The sequence below is a fragment of the Glycine soja genome, chromosome 19 (assembly GCF_004193775.1).
Source record: "Glycine soja cultivar W05 chromosome 19, ASM419377v2, whole genome shotgun sequence".
In the NCBI taxonomy this organism is placed as follows: Eukaryota; Viridiplantae; Streptophyta; class Magnoliopsida; order Fabales; family Fabaceae; genus Glycine; species Glycine soja.
In genome coordinates, this window is record NC_041020.1 from 9,068,826 (window position 1) to 9,088,325 (window position 19,500).

Here is a 19,500-nt window from a genome sequence, read left to right on the forward strand (position 1 = left end):
AGTTGTTGCATCCACCGAGTACTAAGGAATATCTGGTTTAACATATGTGTCATCTTACACGACAGATGGATGTCTAACTGGATCCCTAGGCTCTGCCAGTCTTATGAAGGGATGAGAAATCATGTAGAACTAGTCGATGTAGTCTGGCGCACACTATCCAAGCACAACACAAATCTAACCCACCTATGCAAGGTACTCAGAGAAATGCATCCATCTATCGTCAATATCTTCTAAGCATAATCTTGAAGCCGGAGAGTGTGGAGGAATAGTCTGAACATAAGCACAAGCCTCTCTGGTCGATGTATGACAACAACTGGACCCCATCGGATATGTCCGGAAAACAAAGAAATCAGCTCAAATTCTCTAATTGCATGGTGGTCACCGTAAGGCATCCAGCAAACACCATCAGACGTCAATCTATCTAGACGCTTCCGATACGTCGACACTGGTAATGCCTTCCCAGAGGTCCAGCAACAAGCACATGGTTTCCTTTCATGATAATCTTCAACAGTAATAGCCTCAACAACAAATGGAAAATGCTCATAAATCCAACACTTCACATATTTTCAAAACAAAAGAAATTAAATCATTACAATAGTCAACATCAAAGAACAAAAAAAATTAAATTCAATTATAATTACCTGTAATAGTATGATATATTCGAGAAGTTGTTTGTCGCTGCTTTTAGATGCATCATTCAAATTGCCGTACATATGCACTAGGGCTGCAGTTCCCCATGCGTAGCTTCCACTTTGGTCGAGGTCTCGAAAAGTGTCCAAGAACACCACATGCATGTGTGTTGCACTCTTGTTAGCAAAAAGAGTGCAACCTAGCAAATGCAGCAGATAAGCTTGAGTTGCTACAGTCCAGTGTGCAACATCACATTTGCTACAATAAATGTCTCACAGCCATGATAGTCGAACATATGCCTCATGACATTGTATTGTCTTAGCTCTTGCTTCATCTGCACTCACTTTAAGTAATTCGACTAATAGCAACACCGCTTCATCAACATGAAGAGTCTCAAAGCTATGGAAGGCGCCTGTGATAGGCAAATGAAGCAAAGAGGTCACATCATCGAGGTTGTAGTCACCTCTCCTATAGAAAGATGAAAATTGTTAGTTTCCTTATGCCCACTCTCTACAAAAGTCGATATAAGTCTCCAATCGCCAGTGTCCAAGGAACATGCAATCAAAGGACTTAATCCAATGGCAGCAACTAAGCCTTCAATCTCTACAGTAGCCCTGCCGAATTTCTGAACCTTCCTTCCATGGGAGGATAACTTCAATTCAGGACGTTCCTAAAAAAATTTAAATCATTTTAACAATTCTAACAAATACTTATTAAAATATAATTTATTTAAAAATATAAATACCTCTTCATTCCAAACAATGACTGCAGCATGATCAACATAGGCAGTCAGAACTAATGTGTCATGTGGCCCGCCTAGAAAACCTTGGGCATCAACAACTTTATCATCAATGGCTGCTTCTTGAGGTTGTTTGTGGACCTCGTCAACTGCGTCATCCACGTGATGAACATTCTCAGCAATAGGGATAGCTTCCAGTTGCCTACGTGCAAATGCTGTGGGCCTTCGTCGCTGGGAAGCTTCATTTGAATCACAATTTACTTCTCACCCCAGGGTTTTTCCTATAACCCTGCCTAAAGCATGACCCTAACCTCTAGTTCTAACCATAATATGCACATTTAAACCATCATAACAGTTTATGTCAAAATTCAAAATAATATATTTATAATTATAAAAAAAAAACAATAACTATTTAAAAACAAAATTCAAAATAATATATTTATAATTAAAAAAACAATAGCTATTTAAAAAAATAAAATTAATATATTTATAATTAAAAAACAATAACTATTTAAAAATATAATTCAAAATAATATATTTTAATTAAAAAAATAAATATTTCAAAAAAAATTCAAAAATAATATATTTATAATTAAAAAAACAACAACTATTTCAAAACAAAAATCGTAATAATAATTTATAATTAAAAAATAGATATTTAAAAACAAAAATAAAATTAATATATTTAAAATTAAAAAAACAAGAACTATTTAAAAACATAATTCAAAATAATAAATTTTATTTAAAAAATAAAAAATAACTATTTAACAACAAAAATCAAAATAATATATTTATAAATAAAAAAACAATAACTATTTAACAACAAAAATCAAAATAATATATTTATAAATAAAAAACAATAACTATTTAAAAACAAAAAATCAAAATAATATATTTATAAATAAAAAACATTAACTATTATAAAAAAATTCAAAATAAAATATTTATAATTAAAAAAACATTAACTGTTTAAATACAAAAATCAAATTAATATATTCATAATTAAAAAATAAATAAAATATACGAATTAGATAATCCGTATGAGAGATAGAGATTCGGAACACAACGCAGTCAACCAAACAAAATGTCAAACGCTTACCTCAACAGCGGAAATGGCACGTCGATGGTGGAGACGACTTGAACGGCGGCAATGGAAACTGAGGATGGCAACAGCGCTGTGATAGAGAACACAGATAGATGGAGGAGGAAGAAGCTTGGAATTGTAGGGTTGTACGAACACGACGAGAGAGGCTAGTTTTTAAAATTTAAGTGAAGGGTAGTTTTATCACTTCACTTAAATTGCTGGATGCACCTAGCAACATCCCTTCATAACTAAAATAAGCACAAAATTACTACTAATACTTCTAAAATAGTGTATACTTTTTTGTCTTCAACCTTATATTCTACAATGTATCTTCTAACGATCTTCTAATTATATGTAACTTCTAATATCCTTCTTGACTTAAGTTACATCCAAAATCATACTTCTAGTCATATACTACTTCTAATATATGTATTTTAACTTAAAAAATATTATTGCTCTTCTGCTTCTAGTTAGTCCTCTTTTTGATTGTCTAGCTTCTAAATTGGACAGAACCTTTGTTTGGAAAACCTCCACTATAGGCCAATGTTGCACACCTTTTTCATGCATCTTATTAATTAAGTTTTGTTTAAATCAAACACTAAAGTAAAACTATTAGTAGCATAAATCTAAAAGAATTAGAATTTTCTTCTTAAAAGATTGTTGTCACTAAAACATTTTGGTTCAAAAAGTATTCGGTTTTAACATTCTCTTCCTTTTTATAATGAAAAACTTTTAAGGAAAATGGTATGTTTTTTCTTACTTTTTGACAAATTGTCAAAAAAAAGAAAAAAAAAGGATAGGATAGGATAGAACCTGTATCAAGAGCCAAAGCTCTGATACCAAATGATGCGAACCTTACGGGGGCGGATCACTTGATACAGGCTGTAGAGTTTTTGGATGACGCCACTTCCGGTGAAGGAAGATAAGTCAGGGTAGACGCCACTTCCGGTGAAGGAAGATAAGTCTAGGTAGACGCCACTTCCGGTGAAGGAAGATAAGTCTGGGTAGACGCCACAAGGATTACCTTGATAAGTCTGATAATTGGTTCAACAAGGAACCCAGAGAGAAACTCTCACCCAATTTTATCAAATGTCAAAAGTTTTTTTATTCAAAACAAAAACCAATACTTATAGTGTATCTGAACTAAAAGATAAAAATAGACATGGGCCTTCTAAATAGTTTGGGCCAAAATTACAATAAATAAAAATTATAACTAAAAAACATATTTAACTTGGGCCTTCAGCAACAATTAATTTGATAGTGTCTCTGCCTCTGGGCCTTCATCCTTCTCCACTCGGGGGCTTTGTCCTTCTCCACTTGGGCCTTCGTTCTTCTCCACTTGGGCCTTTAGCCTGTATTTGGCCAGTTTCATGATTCTCATCATTCCCTCCTTCTTGGAAAACATTTGTCCTCAAATGTCTAGGATCATCACCGGATTCAAGTACCACTTCCTTCCTTTTCTTGTTGACTTGCTTGGCATAGCTTTCATTCTTCTTTGCAATTTGCACCTTCACTTGGTCATACAATCTTTTCACATACTCAACTTTGGCATGTGCATCCTTACGTTGAGTCTCTTGGGGATTGCTTTTGTAAGTTGTCTTGTTAGGCAATGAAGCTCCGGGGAGGAGATCAACTTGATGTTCTATGCCTCTTGAAGGTGGCAGTCCATGAGGAATCTCCTTAGGAAAGACATTTTTAAATTCCTGCGATAAGGGTTGAACACTAGGAGAAATAGAAATAGTAAACTCATTAGAATTATTAGTAGAAATTTTACTGTCTTTGCAATACTGTAGATTGAGTGGTTCATGAGCAGGTAACACTTTCCTCACTTCACTCGCCTCTGCAAAATAATTAAATTTTCTCTCATGTGTATCACTCTCTCTCTTATGTGTATCACTCTTTTCCTCGGGTGTATCACTCTTCTTTTTCATATTCCTTTGTGGTGCCTCACTATTTTCTTTCTCTTGTTCTCTCTTTTCTCTCATTCTGATTTGGTCATCACACACTTCTCTAGGGGATAGAGGTTTAAGAGTAAACGAGGAAGATTTGGCTATTCGTCTGTAGGGCTTTTCTTTGTTACGGTTCAACAAACGTTGCATTTGTGTAGTCCACGCGTCCAGAAATAAGCGTTGAGATTCATCCAGTTGATGATATACACCACCATTGTCACCAGCTCTTGCCATGATTAAGGAACAAAGAATTTTGCAGTAAATTAAAAAAAATTCAGGACCTCACCACACTCTTCTCACGTGTTTCTCTCTTTAATGGTAGTTCACTCGTGTTTGATGCTCTCAATATAGGCTTTTGTGTGATGTTTTCACTCTTGCCTTTTACCACTCACTCCCTCTTAAGTTCCTGGATGGATCGAATTAGACACACAAGGTAATATAAAATAAAAGGAAAGACAATATAATTATCAGAGTAACAAATTTGATTTGGGATAACAACTTGGACTTGATTTGGATAGCAGATTGGATTTGATTTGGATAACAGATTAGATTTGGATAACAAATCTGATTTGGATAAAAAAATTGATTTGATTTGATTTGGATAATAGATCAGATTTGGATAACAAATTAGATTTAATTTGGATAACAGATAAGATAACAGATAGGATAACAGATAAGATATTAGGTAGGATAACAGATAAGATATTAGATAGGATAACAGATAAGATATTAGGTAGGATAACAGATAAGATATTAGATAGGATAACAAATAAGATACTAGGTAGGATAACAGATAAGATATTAGATAGGATAACAGATAAGATATTAGATAGGACAACAGATAGGACAAGTAAACTTCAAATGTTTGAGGCCCACTATATATCAAAACGCTCAGAATTCAGAGGAGAATCTAGATAAGGGGATTTGCTCCACGATTTTCTTTCAAAAAAACACCTCTAAATGCCTCAATTTCGTATTCAAAGATCAAACACCCACTTTTTTTTTTTCAAAATTTTTGCAACTTTTTTTTTTTTGCAACTGTTTCCTTTTTTTCTTTCTTTCTTTCTTTCTCTTTCTTTCTTTCTTTTTTTTTTCGTTTCTTTTTTTTTTCTCTCTATTTTTTTTTTGTTTTTTTTTTCAGACGTCCAGCTATTAGAATTCGTTCAATAGGCAATCATCATTAGGCAAATTTGACAATTTAGCAATTCAGCAATTAGGCAATTTTTACCCCAAACAGAATTCGAATAGGCTGAAACAAAAGTTATGAACAAAAGACAGAATACAATATGATAGGCACAAGAACAAGAAACAAGAACTCAAACAATTTTTTTTTTTTTTTTTCAAAATTTTTTTTGCAATTTTTTTTTTGACACAGTGTGAAAGACACAAGAAACAAGAACAAGGACGTGACAAGAACAAGAACGAAAATAACAGAACACAAGACGCAAACAAAAACGAAACAAGATGTAAACAAGAACGCAAATAACAGAACAAGGACAAAAACACGAACCTAGACAAATTACAAAAAAAAAAAATAGGATAGGATAGGATAGAACCTGTATCAAGAGCCGAAGCTCTGATACCAGATGATGTGAACCTTACGGGGCGGATCACTTGATACAGGCTGTAGAGTTATTGGATGACGCCACTTCCGGTGAAGGAAGATAAGTCAGGGTAGACGCCACTTCCGGTGAAGGAAGATAAGTCTGGGTAGACGCCACTTCCGGTGAAGGAAGATAAGTCAGGGTAGACGCCACAAGGATTACCTTGATAAGTCTGATAATTGGTTCAACAAGGAACCTAGAGAGAAACTCTCACCCAATTTTATGAAAATGTCAAAAGTTTTTTTTTAAAACTTGAAATAAAACTCAAATAGATTTTTTTTGACACAAAGTCTAAAAGACACAAGAAACAAGAACAAGAACAAAAACGTGACAAGAACAAGAACAAGAACAAAACAAAGACAAAAACAAGAACGCAACAAGACGCAAACAAGAGCGAAACAAGGACAAATTGTCAAAAAAAAGAAAAAAAAAAAGGATAGGATAGGATAGAACCTGTATCAAGAGCCAAAGCTCTGATACCAGATGATGCGAACCTTACGGGGGCGGATCACTTGATACAGGCTGTAGAGTTTTTGGATGACGCCACTTCCGGTGAAGGAAGATAAGTCAGGGTAGACGCCACTTCCGGTGAAGGAAGATAAGTCTGGGTAGACGCCACTTCCGGTGAAGGAAGATAAGTCTGGGTAGACGCCACAAGGATTACCTTGATAAGTCTGATAATTGGTTCAACAAGGAACCCAGAGAGAAACTCTCACCCAATTTTATCAAATGTCAAAAGTTTTTTTATTCAAAACAAAAACCAATACTTATAGTGTATCTGAACTAAAAGATAAAAATAGACATGGGCCTTCTAAATAGTTTGGGCCAAAATTACAATAAATAAAAATTATAACTAAAAAACATATTTAACTTGGGCCTTCAGCAACAATTAATTTGATAGTGTCTCTGCCTCTGGGCCTTCATCCTTCTCCACTCGGGGGCTTTGTCCTTCTCCACTTGGGCCTTCGTTCTTCTCCACTTGGGCCTTTAGCCTGTATTTGGCCAGTTTCATGATTCTCATCATAAGCAATTAAAATAACTTCCTCTTAACATGTGCTTCTTGTCCTGTTAAACAGAATATTCCCCCGTTGATTCAAGCACATTGTTGGGTCAGCCTTGGGCATTGTGCATAGGTGCAATGGCCCAGAGCCATGACTAAAAGGAACCCAAAAATAATATATATATATATATATATATATATATATATATATATATATATATATATATATATATATATATATATATATATAATTGTGTAAAAAAATTATATTATTTTTTTATTTTTATAAATGTATCATTTTTATTTTATGTATCTAGTTATTTAAATTACAATATGACATGTGAGTAAAAGTATCAAAGATTTATTTTTTTTTCCTAATGTGTTATATTCATAAATTGATGTTAAATGAATTTTTAAGTAAATGTGATATATTAACATGTAATCAACATGTTATATTAAGTTAGAGTGTTTTTTTTAACAAGATTAGAAACACAAGCAACTCAAATTATAAAGAAATTAAAACTAAAAATTAGTAGAGTGGTAAAGAACAAAAATTATATGATGTGATCAAAAAGGAAAAAAAAATGGAGATGAAATTGCATTGAAAAGTTCTAATTGTGTATATTTTTTCTTTTAGATATAAACATTTGTGTGCCTGCAATTTTTTGGGTGACGCAAATTGTTATGCATCCTTTTACTTGGTGAGATTTGCTAAAATCATATTATTTGTTTAATGTAATCAAATGTATCATTTTTAATGAAATTATGTGTCTATGCTGAACCCCTTAAGTATCATTTGGAGTTCAAGTCTTGTAAATGAAGAAAACATGATTGTGAGAAAAGATCTCATTAAATGTGGTTAGTTAAATTTTTTGTGAAAATTAATTCAACAAAACTAATGAATATTTCACACAAATAATATGGTTAACAAAAAAATTAGAGTTTTGCTAACCTCCTTAGGGTATTGACTAAGAAAATATAAGGAAGAAGTATTTAAGATCAAAATCATAGAAAAACATAAAAAAAAAGTTATTAACAATACAATTTTACATATCCTAATAAAAATATTTATCATTTAAATTGGTTAATCAATGTTCTAAAAGTACTAATTAACATTTGCAAAAAAAATTATAAAAATCTTTATCTATTATTTCGCTTAGAGCCCCCAATCAGCCCTCCACATTATTACCCTGCACATTATTATGTTGATGAAAGTTATATATTAAACATGTTAAAATCCAGTCATAATCATTCATAATAGAGAGATGTAAGAAAAAATTGAAGAACAAATTGAAATCCATTCATACCACAATGGATAATCAATACATATGTTACTAAACTATTTGTTATTTATAAATTGGTCCTGAACTATTATTTTTTTCAATTGAGTCTCTGACTTGTACTTACTTTTTAATCAGATCCTTGTATCTAATTAAAAAATTCATATAAATTCAAGAATTCAATTAAAATATAAAAAAATTTAAAAACCTAATTAAAAATTTAATAAAATTCATAATCTACATATTACTAATTAAACCATCTTTTAATTACATTATCTCCCTCTTCTTCGTTCTCTGGTCACGGAAAAAAGTTTGGTGAGATTTTTATCATTTAGAAACAACCAAAACAAAGTGGATGGTCAGTACCCAAAAATGATTGTGCTGAATTCCATTGAATTTGCTTCCCAAATAAGAGAACCCCATGCGTGTCACGGACCTCTTTTGCCTCCCACTTTGAGCCCTTGTACTGTTGTACAGCACCAGCAGATTACCTTTTTGACATTGGTAGGATAAGTTATACTGGTATTCCTTTTTTTAAAAAAATTGTATTTGACATATCTCTTTTTTTTATATTATAAAGAATTTTTTTAATTATTTAGTTCACATTATATTTAAATTTTCTCTCTCTTAAACACAGTTAAATAATTTAACTAAAAGTAGACATATGTTAGTCACATGACTTTTAATGAAAAATTTTGTCTAAAATAACATCATCTTCCTCCTTTTAACTCCATAAAATACATGCTATCATGAAAATATTTTAAGATTCTTTTTTCTTTTTCTTTTTTATATTGTTGAATATAAATCCAGCTTTTTGTTGGACATGAACACACTTTCTTGATGCGCACGTGTTAACACCTTTCATTCTTCTTCTTTTTTTAGTTTAATTTTTTTGGTGTGCATTGGATTATTTGGTTGTTGGGTTTTTGTTGGACGTATTCCTAGTCATGCCTATTGATCGAATATAGTCTTTAGCTTCAAATTTTAGTGTTTTGTTCCTCTATTTGTGTTTTTAACTCCTTTCTTTAAAATATTTATTCTTGATGACTAGGTATTTGATATAATGTCTCAATGAAGACATTTTCAAGTGTTAACAACAATGAAGTAATAGCCAAATATTAAAAGAAAAACTGTTATTATCTTAACAAAGATCTATTTACATCATCAATTGTTAATTTGTTATTGAATATCTAACAAAGATGTTAGGATTGTTAGTGCTTAGCTTTACTGAGCTTTAAAAGATTGGCTAAAATTTTGTTAAAACATAAGCACTTAGACAATGAAGGAAAGCTGGAGTTGCTGCACATGATGTCCAACATTATGACAAGGAATCAGATTGGGCTGCACAATGCATAAGTCAAGATAAAATGTCAAATGAAGAATTGAAGCTGCAGGATCCACGATGTCGGACACGATGTCCTGACATCCGGCCCGAAAATACTGGACACATAAATCTGTTATATCTTTAACAGATTAATGTGCAGTTAGCAACAGATTTGGCGATCTATCTTTAGGAACGAATTAAAAGATAATTAAAGTTCGAATTACAAACTGGAATAGTTCGTTCAGGGATTAAAGATTAAAGATAAAAACTAAAAGATCAAACTGTATCTTTTAGATCTTTAAGTGCAGATTTTCAGGAAAATGATAGATCTCATCCAGCACAAGAAGTTGCAGCCCAGAAACGCACACTGCTATATAAACATGAAGGCTGCACGAGTTTTCTACCAAGTCCGGGATTGAAGAGTTATTTTGTGAGTTTTGGGACTTGAGTGTTTTGTGAGCCACCTTGATGTTACTCTAACATCAAGTGTTGGACCTGAGTGTGTAGAGTTGATCTCTATTGTTCAGAGAGTAATCTCTGGTGTGTATTTGATTTAATTGTAAACACGGGAGAGTGATTGAGAGGGAGTGAGAGGGGTTCTCATATCTAAGAGTGGCTCTTAGGTAGAGGTTGCACGGGTAGTGGTTAGGTGAGAAGGTTGTAAACAGTGGCTGTTAGATCTTCGAACTAACACTATTTTAGTGGATTTCCTCCCTGGCTTGGTAGCCCCCAGATGTAGGTGACGTTGCACCGAACTGGGTTAACAATTCTCTTGTGTTATTCACTTGTTTAATCTGTTCATACGGTCATATACATTCTGCATGTTCTGAAGCGCGATGTCGTGACATCCTGTACGACATCTGTCCCCAGTATCAGAATTTCAATTGGTATCAGAGCAGGCACTCGAAATCACTGAGTGAGATCTAGGGAGATAAATTCTGATGAACATGGAGAAAGAAGGAGGACCAGTGAACAGACCACCAATTCTGGATGGAACCAACTATGAATACTGGAAAGCAAGGATGGTGGCCTTCCTCAAATCACTGGATAGCAGAACCTGGAAAGCTGTCATCAAAGGCTGGGAACATCCCAAGATGCTGGACACAGAAGGAAAGCCCACTAATGAATTGAAGCCAGAAGAAGACTGGACAAAAGAAGAAGACGAATTGGCACTTGGAAACTCCAAAGCCTTGAATGCCCTATTCAATGGAGTTGACAAGAATATCTTCAGACTGATCAACACATGCACTGTGGCCAAGGATGCATGGGAGATCCTGAAAACCACTCATGAAGGAACCTCCAAAGTGAAGATGTCCAGATTGCAACTATTGGCTACAAAATTCGAAAATCTGAAGATGAAGGAGGAAGAGTGTATTCATGACTTCCACATGAACATTCTTGAAATTGCCAATGCTTGCACTGCCTTGGGAGAAAGAATGACAGATGAAAAGCTGGTGAGAAAGATCCTCAGATCTTTGCCTAAGAGATTTGACATGAAAGTCACTGCAATAGAGGAGGCCCAAGACATTTGCAACATGAGAGTAGATGAACTCATTGGTTCCCTTCAAACCTTTGAGCTAGGACTCTCGGATAGGGCTGAAAAGAAGAGCAAGAACTTGGCGTTCGTGTCCAATGATGAAGGAGAAGAAGATGAGTATGACCTGGATACTGATGAAGGTCTGACTAATGCAGTTGTGCTCCTTGGAAAACAGTTCAACAAAGTGCTGAACAGAATGGACAGGAGGCAGAAACCACATGTCCGGAACATCCCTTTCGACATCAGGAAAGGTGGTGAATACCAGAAAAGGTCAGATGAAAAACCCAGTCACAGCAAAGGAGTTCAATGCCATGGGTGTGAAGGCTATGGACACATCAAAGCTGAATGTCCCACTCATCTCAAGAAGCAGAGGAAAGGACTTTCTGTATGTCGGTCTGATGATACAGAGAGTGAACAAGAAAGTGATTCTGACAGAGATGTGAATGCACTCACTGGGAGATTTGAATCTGCTGAAGATTCAAGTGATACAGATAGTGAAATCACTTTTGATGAGCTTGCTATATCCTATAGAGAACTATGCATCAAAAGTGAGAAGATTCTTCAGCAAGAAGCACAACTGAAGAAGGTCATTGCAAATCTGGAGGCTGAGAAGGAGGCACATGAAGAGGAAATCTCTGAGCTTAAAGGAGAAGTTGGTTTTCTGAACTCTAAACTGGAAAACATGACAAAATCAATAAAGATGTTGAATAAAGGCTCAGATATGCTTGATGAGGTGCTACAGCTTGGGAAGAATGTTGGAAACCAGAGAGGACTTGGGTTTAATCATAAATCTGCTGGCAGAATAACCATGACAGGATTTGTTCCTGCCAAAAACAGCACTGGAGCCACGATGTCACAACATCGGTCTCGACATCATGGAACGCAGCAGAAAAAGAGTAAAAGAAGTAAAAGAAAGAAGTGGAGGTGTCACTACTGTGGCAAGTATGGTCACATAAAGCCCTTTTGCTATCATCTACATGGCCATCCACATCATGGAACTCAAAGTAGCAGCAGCAGAAAGAAGATGATGTGGGTTCCAAAACACAAGATTGTCAGTCTTGTTGTTCATACTTCACTTAGAGCATCAGCTAAGGAAGATTGGTACCTAGATAGCGGCTGTTCCAGACACATGACAGGAGTTAAAGAATTCCTGGTGAACATTGAGCCCTGCTCCACTAGCTATGTGACATTTGGAGATGGCTCTAAAGGAAAGATCATTGGAATGGGAAAGCTAGTCCATGATGGACTTCCTAGTCTGAACAAAGTACTGCTGGTGAAGGGACTGACTGCAAACCTGATCAGCATCAGTCAGTTGTGTGATGAAGGATTCAATGTAAACTTCACAAAGTCAGAATGCTTGGTGACAAATGAGAAGAGTGAAGTTCTAATGAAGGGCAGCAGATCAAAGGACAACTGTTACCTGTGGACACCTCAAGAAACCAGTTACTCCTCCACATGTCTATCCTCCAAAGAAGATGAAGTCAGAATATGGCATCAAAGATTTGGACATCTGCACTTAAGAGGCATGAAGAAAATCATTGACAAAGGTGCTGTTAGAGGCATTCCCAATCTGAAAATAGAAGAAGGCAGAATTTGTGGTGAATGTCAGATTGGAAAGCAAGTCAAGATGTCCCACCAGAAGCTTCAACATCAGACCACTTCCAGGGTGCTGGAACTACTTCACATGGACTTGATGGGGCCTATGCAAGTTGAGAGCCTTGGAGGAAAAAGGTATGCCTATGTTGTTGTGGATGATTTCTCCAGATTTACCTGGGTCAACTTTATCAGAGAGAAATCAGACACCTTTGAAGTATTCAAGGAGTTGAGTCTAAGACTTCAAAGAGAAAAGGACTGTGTCATCAAGAGAATCAGGAGTGACCATGGCAGAGAGTTTGAAAACAGCAAGTTTACTGAATTCTGCACATCTGAAGGCATCACTCATGAGTTCTCTGCAGCCATTACACCACAACAAAATGGCATAGTTGAAAGGAAAAACAGGACTTTGCAAGAAGCTGCTAGGGTCATGCTTCATGCCAAAGAACTTCCCTATAATCTCTAGGCTGAAGCCATGAACACAGCATGCTACATCCACAACAGAGTCACACTTAGAAGAGGGACTCCAACCACACTGTATGAAATCTGGAAAGGGAGGAAGCCAACTGTCAAGCACTTCCACATCTTTGGAAGTCCATGTTACATTTTGGCAGATAGAGAGCAAAGGAGAAAGATGGATCCCAAGAGTGATGCAGGAATATTCCTGGGATACTCTACAAACAGCAGAGCATATAGAGTATTCAATTCCAGAACCAGAACTGTGATGGAATCCATCAATGCGGTTGTTGATGATCTAACTCCAGCAAGAAAGAAGGATGTCGAAGAAGATGTCAGAACATCGGGAGACAATGTAGCAGATACAGCTAAGAGTGCAGAAAATGCAGAAAACTCTGATTCTGCTACAGATGAACCAAACATCAACCAACCTGACAAGAAACCCTCCATTAGAATCCAGAAGATGCACCCCAAGGAGCTGATTATAGGAGATCCAAACAGAGGGGTCACTACAAGATCAAGGGAGATTGAGGTTGTCTCCAATTCATGCTTTGTCTCCAAAATTGAGCCCAAAAATGTGAAAGAGGCACTGACTGATGAGTTCTGGATCAATGCTATGCAAGAAGAATTGGAGCAATTCAAAAGGAATGAAGTTTGGGAGCTAGTTCCTAGGCCCGAGGGAACTAATGTGATTGGCACCAAGTGGATCTTCAAGAACAAAACCAATGAAGAAGGTGTTATAACCAGAAACAAGGCCAGACTTGTTGCTCAAGGCTACACTCAGATTGAAGGTGTAGACTTTGATGAAACTTTCGCTCCTGTTGCTAGACTTGAGTCCATCAGATTGTTACTTGGCGTAGCTTGCATCCTCAAATTCAAGCTGTACCAGATGGATGTGAAAAGCGCGTTTCTGAATGGATACCTGAATGAAGAAGCCTATGTGGAGCAGCCAAAGGGATTTGTAGATCCAACTCATCCAGATCATGTATACAGGCTCAAGAAGGCTCTCTATGGATTGAAGCAAGCTCCAAGAGCTTGGTATGAAAGGCTAACAGAGTTCCTTACTCAGCAAGGGTATAGGAAGGGAGGAATTGACAAGACTCTCTTTGTCAAACAAGATGCTGAAAACTTGATGATAGCACAGATATATGTTGATGACATTGTGTTTGGAGGGATGTCGAATGAGATGCTTCGACATTTTGTCCAACAGATGCAATCTGAATTTGAGATGAGTCTTGTTGGAGAGCTGACTTATTTTCTGGGACTCCAAGTGAAGCAGATGGAAGACTCCATATTCCTCTCACAAAGCAAGTATGCAAAGAACATTGTCAAGAAGTTTGGGATGGAAAATGCCAGCCATAAAAGAACACCTGCACCTACTCACTTGAAGCTGTCAAAAGATGAAGCTGGCACCAGTGTTGATCAAAGTCTGTACAGAAGCATGATTGGGAGCTTACTATATTTAACAGCTAGCAGACCTGACACCACCTATGCAGTAGGTGTGTGTGCAAGATATCAAGCCAATCCTAAGATAAGTCACTTGAATCAAGTAAAGAGAATTCTGAAATATGTAAATGGCACCAGTGACTATGGGATTATGTACTGTCATTGTTCAGATTCAATGCTGGTTGGGTATTGTGATGCTGATTGGGCTGGAAGTGCAGATGACAGAAAAAGCACTTCTGGTGGATGTTTCTATTTGGGAACCAATCTTATTTCATGGTTCAGCAAGAAGCAGAACTGTGTGTCCCTATCTACTGCTGAAGCAGAGTATATTGCAGCAGGAAGCAGCTGTTCACAACTAGTTTGGATGAAGCAGATGCTGAAGGAGTACAATGTCGAACAAGATGTCATGACATTGTACTGTGATAACTTGAGTGCTATTAATATTTCTAAAAATCCTGTTCAACACAGCAGAACCAAGCACATTGACATTAGACATCACTATATTAGAGAGCTTGTTGATGATAAAGTTATCACACTGGAGCATGTTGACACTGAGGAACAAATAGCAGATATTTTCACAAAGGCATTGGATGCAAATCAGTTTGAAAAACTGAGGGGCAAGCTGGGCATTTGTCTGCTAGAGGATTTATAGCAATTACTTTTATCTCAACGTGCTCAAACGTTAATAGCGCGTTCTCTACTGGGCCAAAACAAATTCGACCGTTGCTTCACACGACCCTCTACATTCTTCATTCAAATTTATATTTTCGTGGCATTCTTGTTTTCATCAGCATTCCCCAACACCTCTCGGAATTTCACGAAATCATTTCAAAAGCTCTGCTTCTCCATGGCTACCTCACCAAAAGATACTTCATCACCTGGTTCGCCTTCTGTACCATCATCTCCATCATCCACCAAAGCACCATCAAACCAGGAACAACCTAAATTCCATATCCAACCCATACAAATGATTCCTGGTCAAGCCCCTGTTCCTGAGAAACTGGTTCCCAAAAGACAACAGGGAGTGAAGATTTCTGAAAACCCTAGCCCTGCAACAAGTCCTAGGGAAGTAGACCCGGAGATGGATAAGAAGATCCGCAGTATAGTGAGTAACATTCTGAAAAATGCTGCTGTGCCTGATGCTGGTGAAGATGTTCCAACATCCTCCACCCCGAATGTTTCTGTCCCTGATGCTGACAAAGATGTTCCAACATCTTCCACCCCAAATGCTGAAGTCCCCTCTTCTTCCAGCAAAGAGAGATCAACAGAGGAAGAGGATCAAGCCACAGAGAAGACCCCTGCACCACGGGCACCAGAACCTGCTCCAGGTGACCTCATTGACCTTGAAGAAGTAGAATCTGATGAGGAACCCATTGCCAACAGGTTGGCACCTGGCATTGCAGAAAGGTTACAAAGCAGAAAAGGGAAAACCCCCATTACTAGGTCTGGACGAATCAAAACTATGGCACAGAAGAAGAGCACACCAATCACTCCTACCACATCCAGATGGAGCAAAGTTGCAATCCCTTCCAAGAAGAGGAAAGAAATTTCCTCATCTGATTCTGACGATGATGTCGAACTAGATGTTCTCGACATCAAGCGGGCCAAGAAATCAGGGAAAAAGGTGCCTGGAAATGTCCCTGATGCTCCATTGGACAACATTTCATTCCACTCCATTGGCAATGTTGAAAGGTGGAAATTTGTATATCAACGCAGACTTGCTGTTGAAAGAGAACTGGGGAGAGATGCCTTGGCTTGCAAGGAGATCATGGACCTCATCAAGGCTGCTGGTCTACTGAAGACAGTCACCAAGTTGGGAGACTGTTATGAAAGCCTAGTCAGGGAATTCATTGTCAACATTCCCTCTGACATAACAAACAGAAAAAGTGATGATTATCAGAAAGTGTTTGTCAGAGGAAAGTGTGTTAGATTCTCCCCTGCTGTGATCAACAAATACCTGGGCAGACCAACTGAAGGAGTGGTGGATATTGATGTTTCTGAGCATCAAATTGCCAAGGAAATCACTGCCAAACAAGTCCAGCATTGGCCAAAGAAAGGGAAGCTTTCTGCAGGGAAGCTGAGTGTGAAGTATGCAATTCTGCATAGGATTGGCGCTGCAAACTGGGTACCCACCAATCATACTTCCACTGTTGCCACAGGTTTGGGTAAATTTCTGTATGCTGTTGGAACCAAGTCCAAATTTAATTTTGGAAACTATATTTTTGATCAAACTGTTAAGCATTCAGAATCTTTTGCTGTCAAATTACCCATTGCCTTCCCAACTGTATTGTGTGGCATTATGTTGAGTCAACATCCCAATATCTTAAACAACATTGACTCTGTGATGAAGAGAGAATCTCCTCTATCCCTGCATTACAAACTGTTTGAGGGGACACATGTCCCAGACATTGTCTCGACATCAGGGAAAGCTGCTGCTTCAGGTGCTGTGTCCAAGGATGCCTTGATTGCTGAACTCAAGGACACATGCAAGGTGCTGGAGGCAACCATCAAAGCCACCACAGAGAAGAAAATGGAGCTGGAACGGCTGATCGAAAGACTCTCAGAAAGTGGCATTGATGATGGTGAAGCAGCTGAGGAAGAAGAAGCAGCTGAGCAAGAAGAAGAGGCAGCTGAGGAAGAGGAAGATGCAGCAGAGGATACAGAATCGGATGATGATGATTCTGAAGCCACCCCATGACCATCAGACCTTTATTTTTGCTTTTTACTCTTACTAGCTATAGGGGCATGTCCCTTTGAACAATTGATTGCTATTGGTCTGTAATATTTGCATGCATTCTACTTTTGTCAAATTCTGTCTAAAAAGGGGGAGTAATAGTAGTAATAGTATTATGCATGATTTATGATTCTGAGTAGTAGGACTCTATGTATGCAATAGTAGTCATGATGTATGATTTTGAGCAGTAGGATACGATGTATGCATGATTCATGATTTTGAGGGGGAGTTGTATGATACGATGTATGCATGATTCATGATTTTGAGGGGGAGACTGCTGCTGCTAATGATGACTGATGTAAGCTACTGTAACTACGAGTAGCTGATAGAAGATGCTGCAGCTAGAGCATGGAGACAAAGGAAGCAGAAAGCTGATGTCACAAGAGATGTCTTAACATCCTGGAAAAGGCTAGTAGCTGATAGAAGAGCATGGAGACAGGGGGAGCAGAAAGCTGATGTCACATGAGATGTCTTGACATCCTGGAAACGACTTGCAACTTGCAGAATTTTGCTGTCGCCACTACAGATACCGCTGTGCTTGATTACTCTGATAATGAAAGTTGCTGGTCCCACTTGCATAACTGCTCGTACCTGCTCAGGAAGTGTCTAAGTATGTTTTAGACAAAATTTGCCAAAGGGGGAGATTGTTAGTGCTTAGCTTTACTGAGCTTTAAAAGATTGGCTAAAATTTTGTTAAAACATAAGCACTTAGACAATGAAGGAAAGCTGGAGTTGCTGCACATGATGTCCAACGTTATGACAAGGAATCAGATTGGGCTGCACAATGCATAAGTCAAGATAAAATGTCAAATGAAGAATTGAAGCTGCAGGATCCACGATGTCGGACACGATGTCCTGACATCCGGCCCGAAAATACTGGACACATAAATCTGTTATATCTTTAACAGATTAATGTGCAGTTAGCAACAGATTTGGCGATCTATCTTTAGGAACGAATTAAAAGATAATTAAAGTTCGAATTACAAACTGGAATAGTTCGTTCAGGGATTAAAGATTAAAGATAAAAACTAAAAGATCAAACTGTATCTTTTAGATCTTTAAGTGCAGATTTTCAGGAAAATGATAGATCTCATCCAGCACAAGAAGTTGCAGCCCAGAAACGCACACTGCTATATAAACATGAAGGCTGCACGAGTTTTCTACCAAGTCCGGGATTGAAGAGTTATTTTGTGAGTTTTGGGACTTGAGTGTTTTGTGAGCCACCTTGATGTTACTCTAACATCAAGTGTTGGACCTGAGTGTGTAGAGTTGATCTCTATTGTTCAGAGAGTAATCTCTGGTGTGTATTTGATTTAATTGTAAACACGGGAGAGTGATTGAGAGGGAGTGAGAGGGGTTCTCATATCTAAGAGTGGCTCTTAGGTAGAGGTTGCACGGGTAGTGGTTAGGTGAGAAGGTTGTAAACAGTGGCTGTTAGATCTTCGAACTAACACTATTTTAGTGGATTTCCTCCCTGGCTTGGTAGCCCCCAGATGTAGGTGACGTTGCACCGAACTGGGTTAACAATTCTCTTGTGTTATTCACTTGTTTAATCTGTTCATACGGTCATATACATTCTGCATGTTCTGAAGCGCGATGTCGTGACATCCTGTACGACATCTGTCCCCAGTATCAGAATTTCAAGGATAATTTTATCAGTCGAGTATTTAACAAAGATGTTATGATAATTTTATCAACTCACATAACGTTAACATAAAGAAGTAAAAGTAATTAAAAAAAAGTGATATCGAGTGCAATTTGAGAAAAACTCACACATGCGAGTGTAACAAAAATGTTAGAATAATTTGAAGAAAAAAAACAGAAAATATACGAGTGCAATTTAATCTCGTTGTTATTATTAATATTAATTTTTTTTCATCATTATTAATAATATTAATTATTCAGTTTTCATGTCATTACCAATAATCAAATTCTAGTCTTCTCTTCTATACACCGCATGGCCTACTAGACTCTTTCACTTTTAGTTGCATAAAATTAAGTCTTTTTTTTTATAAATGCATAAAAATAGTCTTTAGGATTGATAGTATTTTTTTTTACAAGATTGATAGTATTTAACGCTTAACTATTTAAGAAATAGTTTTACTAATCAATGTTATTAGGATA

General features: G+C 36.9%; 1 protein-coding gene across 1 annotated transcript; it reads right to left on the reverse strand.

Moving 5' to 3' along the window:
* Window positions 1–230: 230 nt before the first annotated feature.
* Window positions 231–1,696, reverse strand: LOC114398578. Its single transcript, XM_028360759.1, has 6 exons — window positions 1,681–1,696; window positions 1,376–1,608; window positions 1,138–1,282; window positions 938–1,042; window positions 642–829; window positions 231–554 (listed from the first exon to the last, which is right to left on the reverse strand). The coding sequence occupies exons 1-6, from the start codon at window positions 1,694–1,696 to the stop codon at window positions 231–233; spliced, it is 1,011 nt and encodes a 336-aa protein (XP_028216560.1).
* Between the last annotated feature and the right edge of the window lie 17,804 nt (window positions 1,697–19,500).

What these genes read in the sequence shown, in the direction of transcription:
- LOC114398578 (XM_028360759.1), bottom strand. An exon ending in TCATTGTTTGGAATGAAGAG is followed by an intron (nt 1,283 to 1,375) that starts GTATTTATATTT and finishes CCTGAATTGAAG; the next exon opens with TTATCCTCCCATGGAAGGAA. An exon ending in AATATATCATACTATTACAG is followed by an intron (nt 555 to 641) that starts GTAATTATAATT and finishes AAATATGTGAAG; the next exon opens with TGTTGGATTTATGAGCATTT.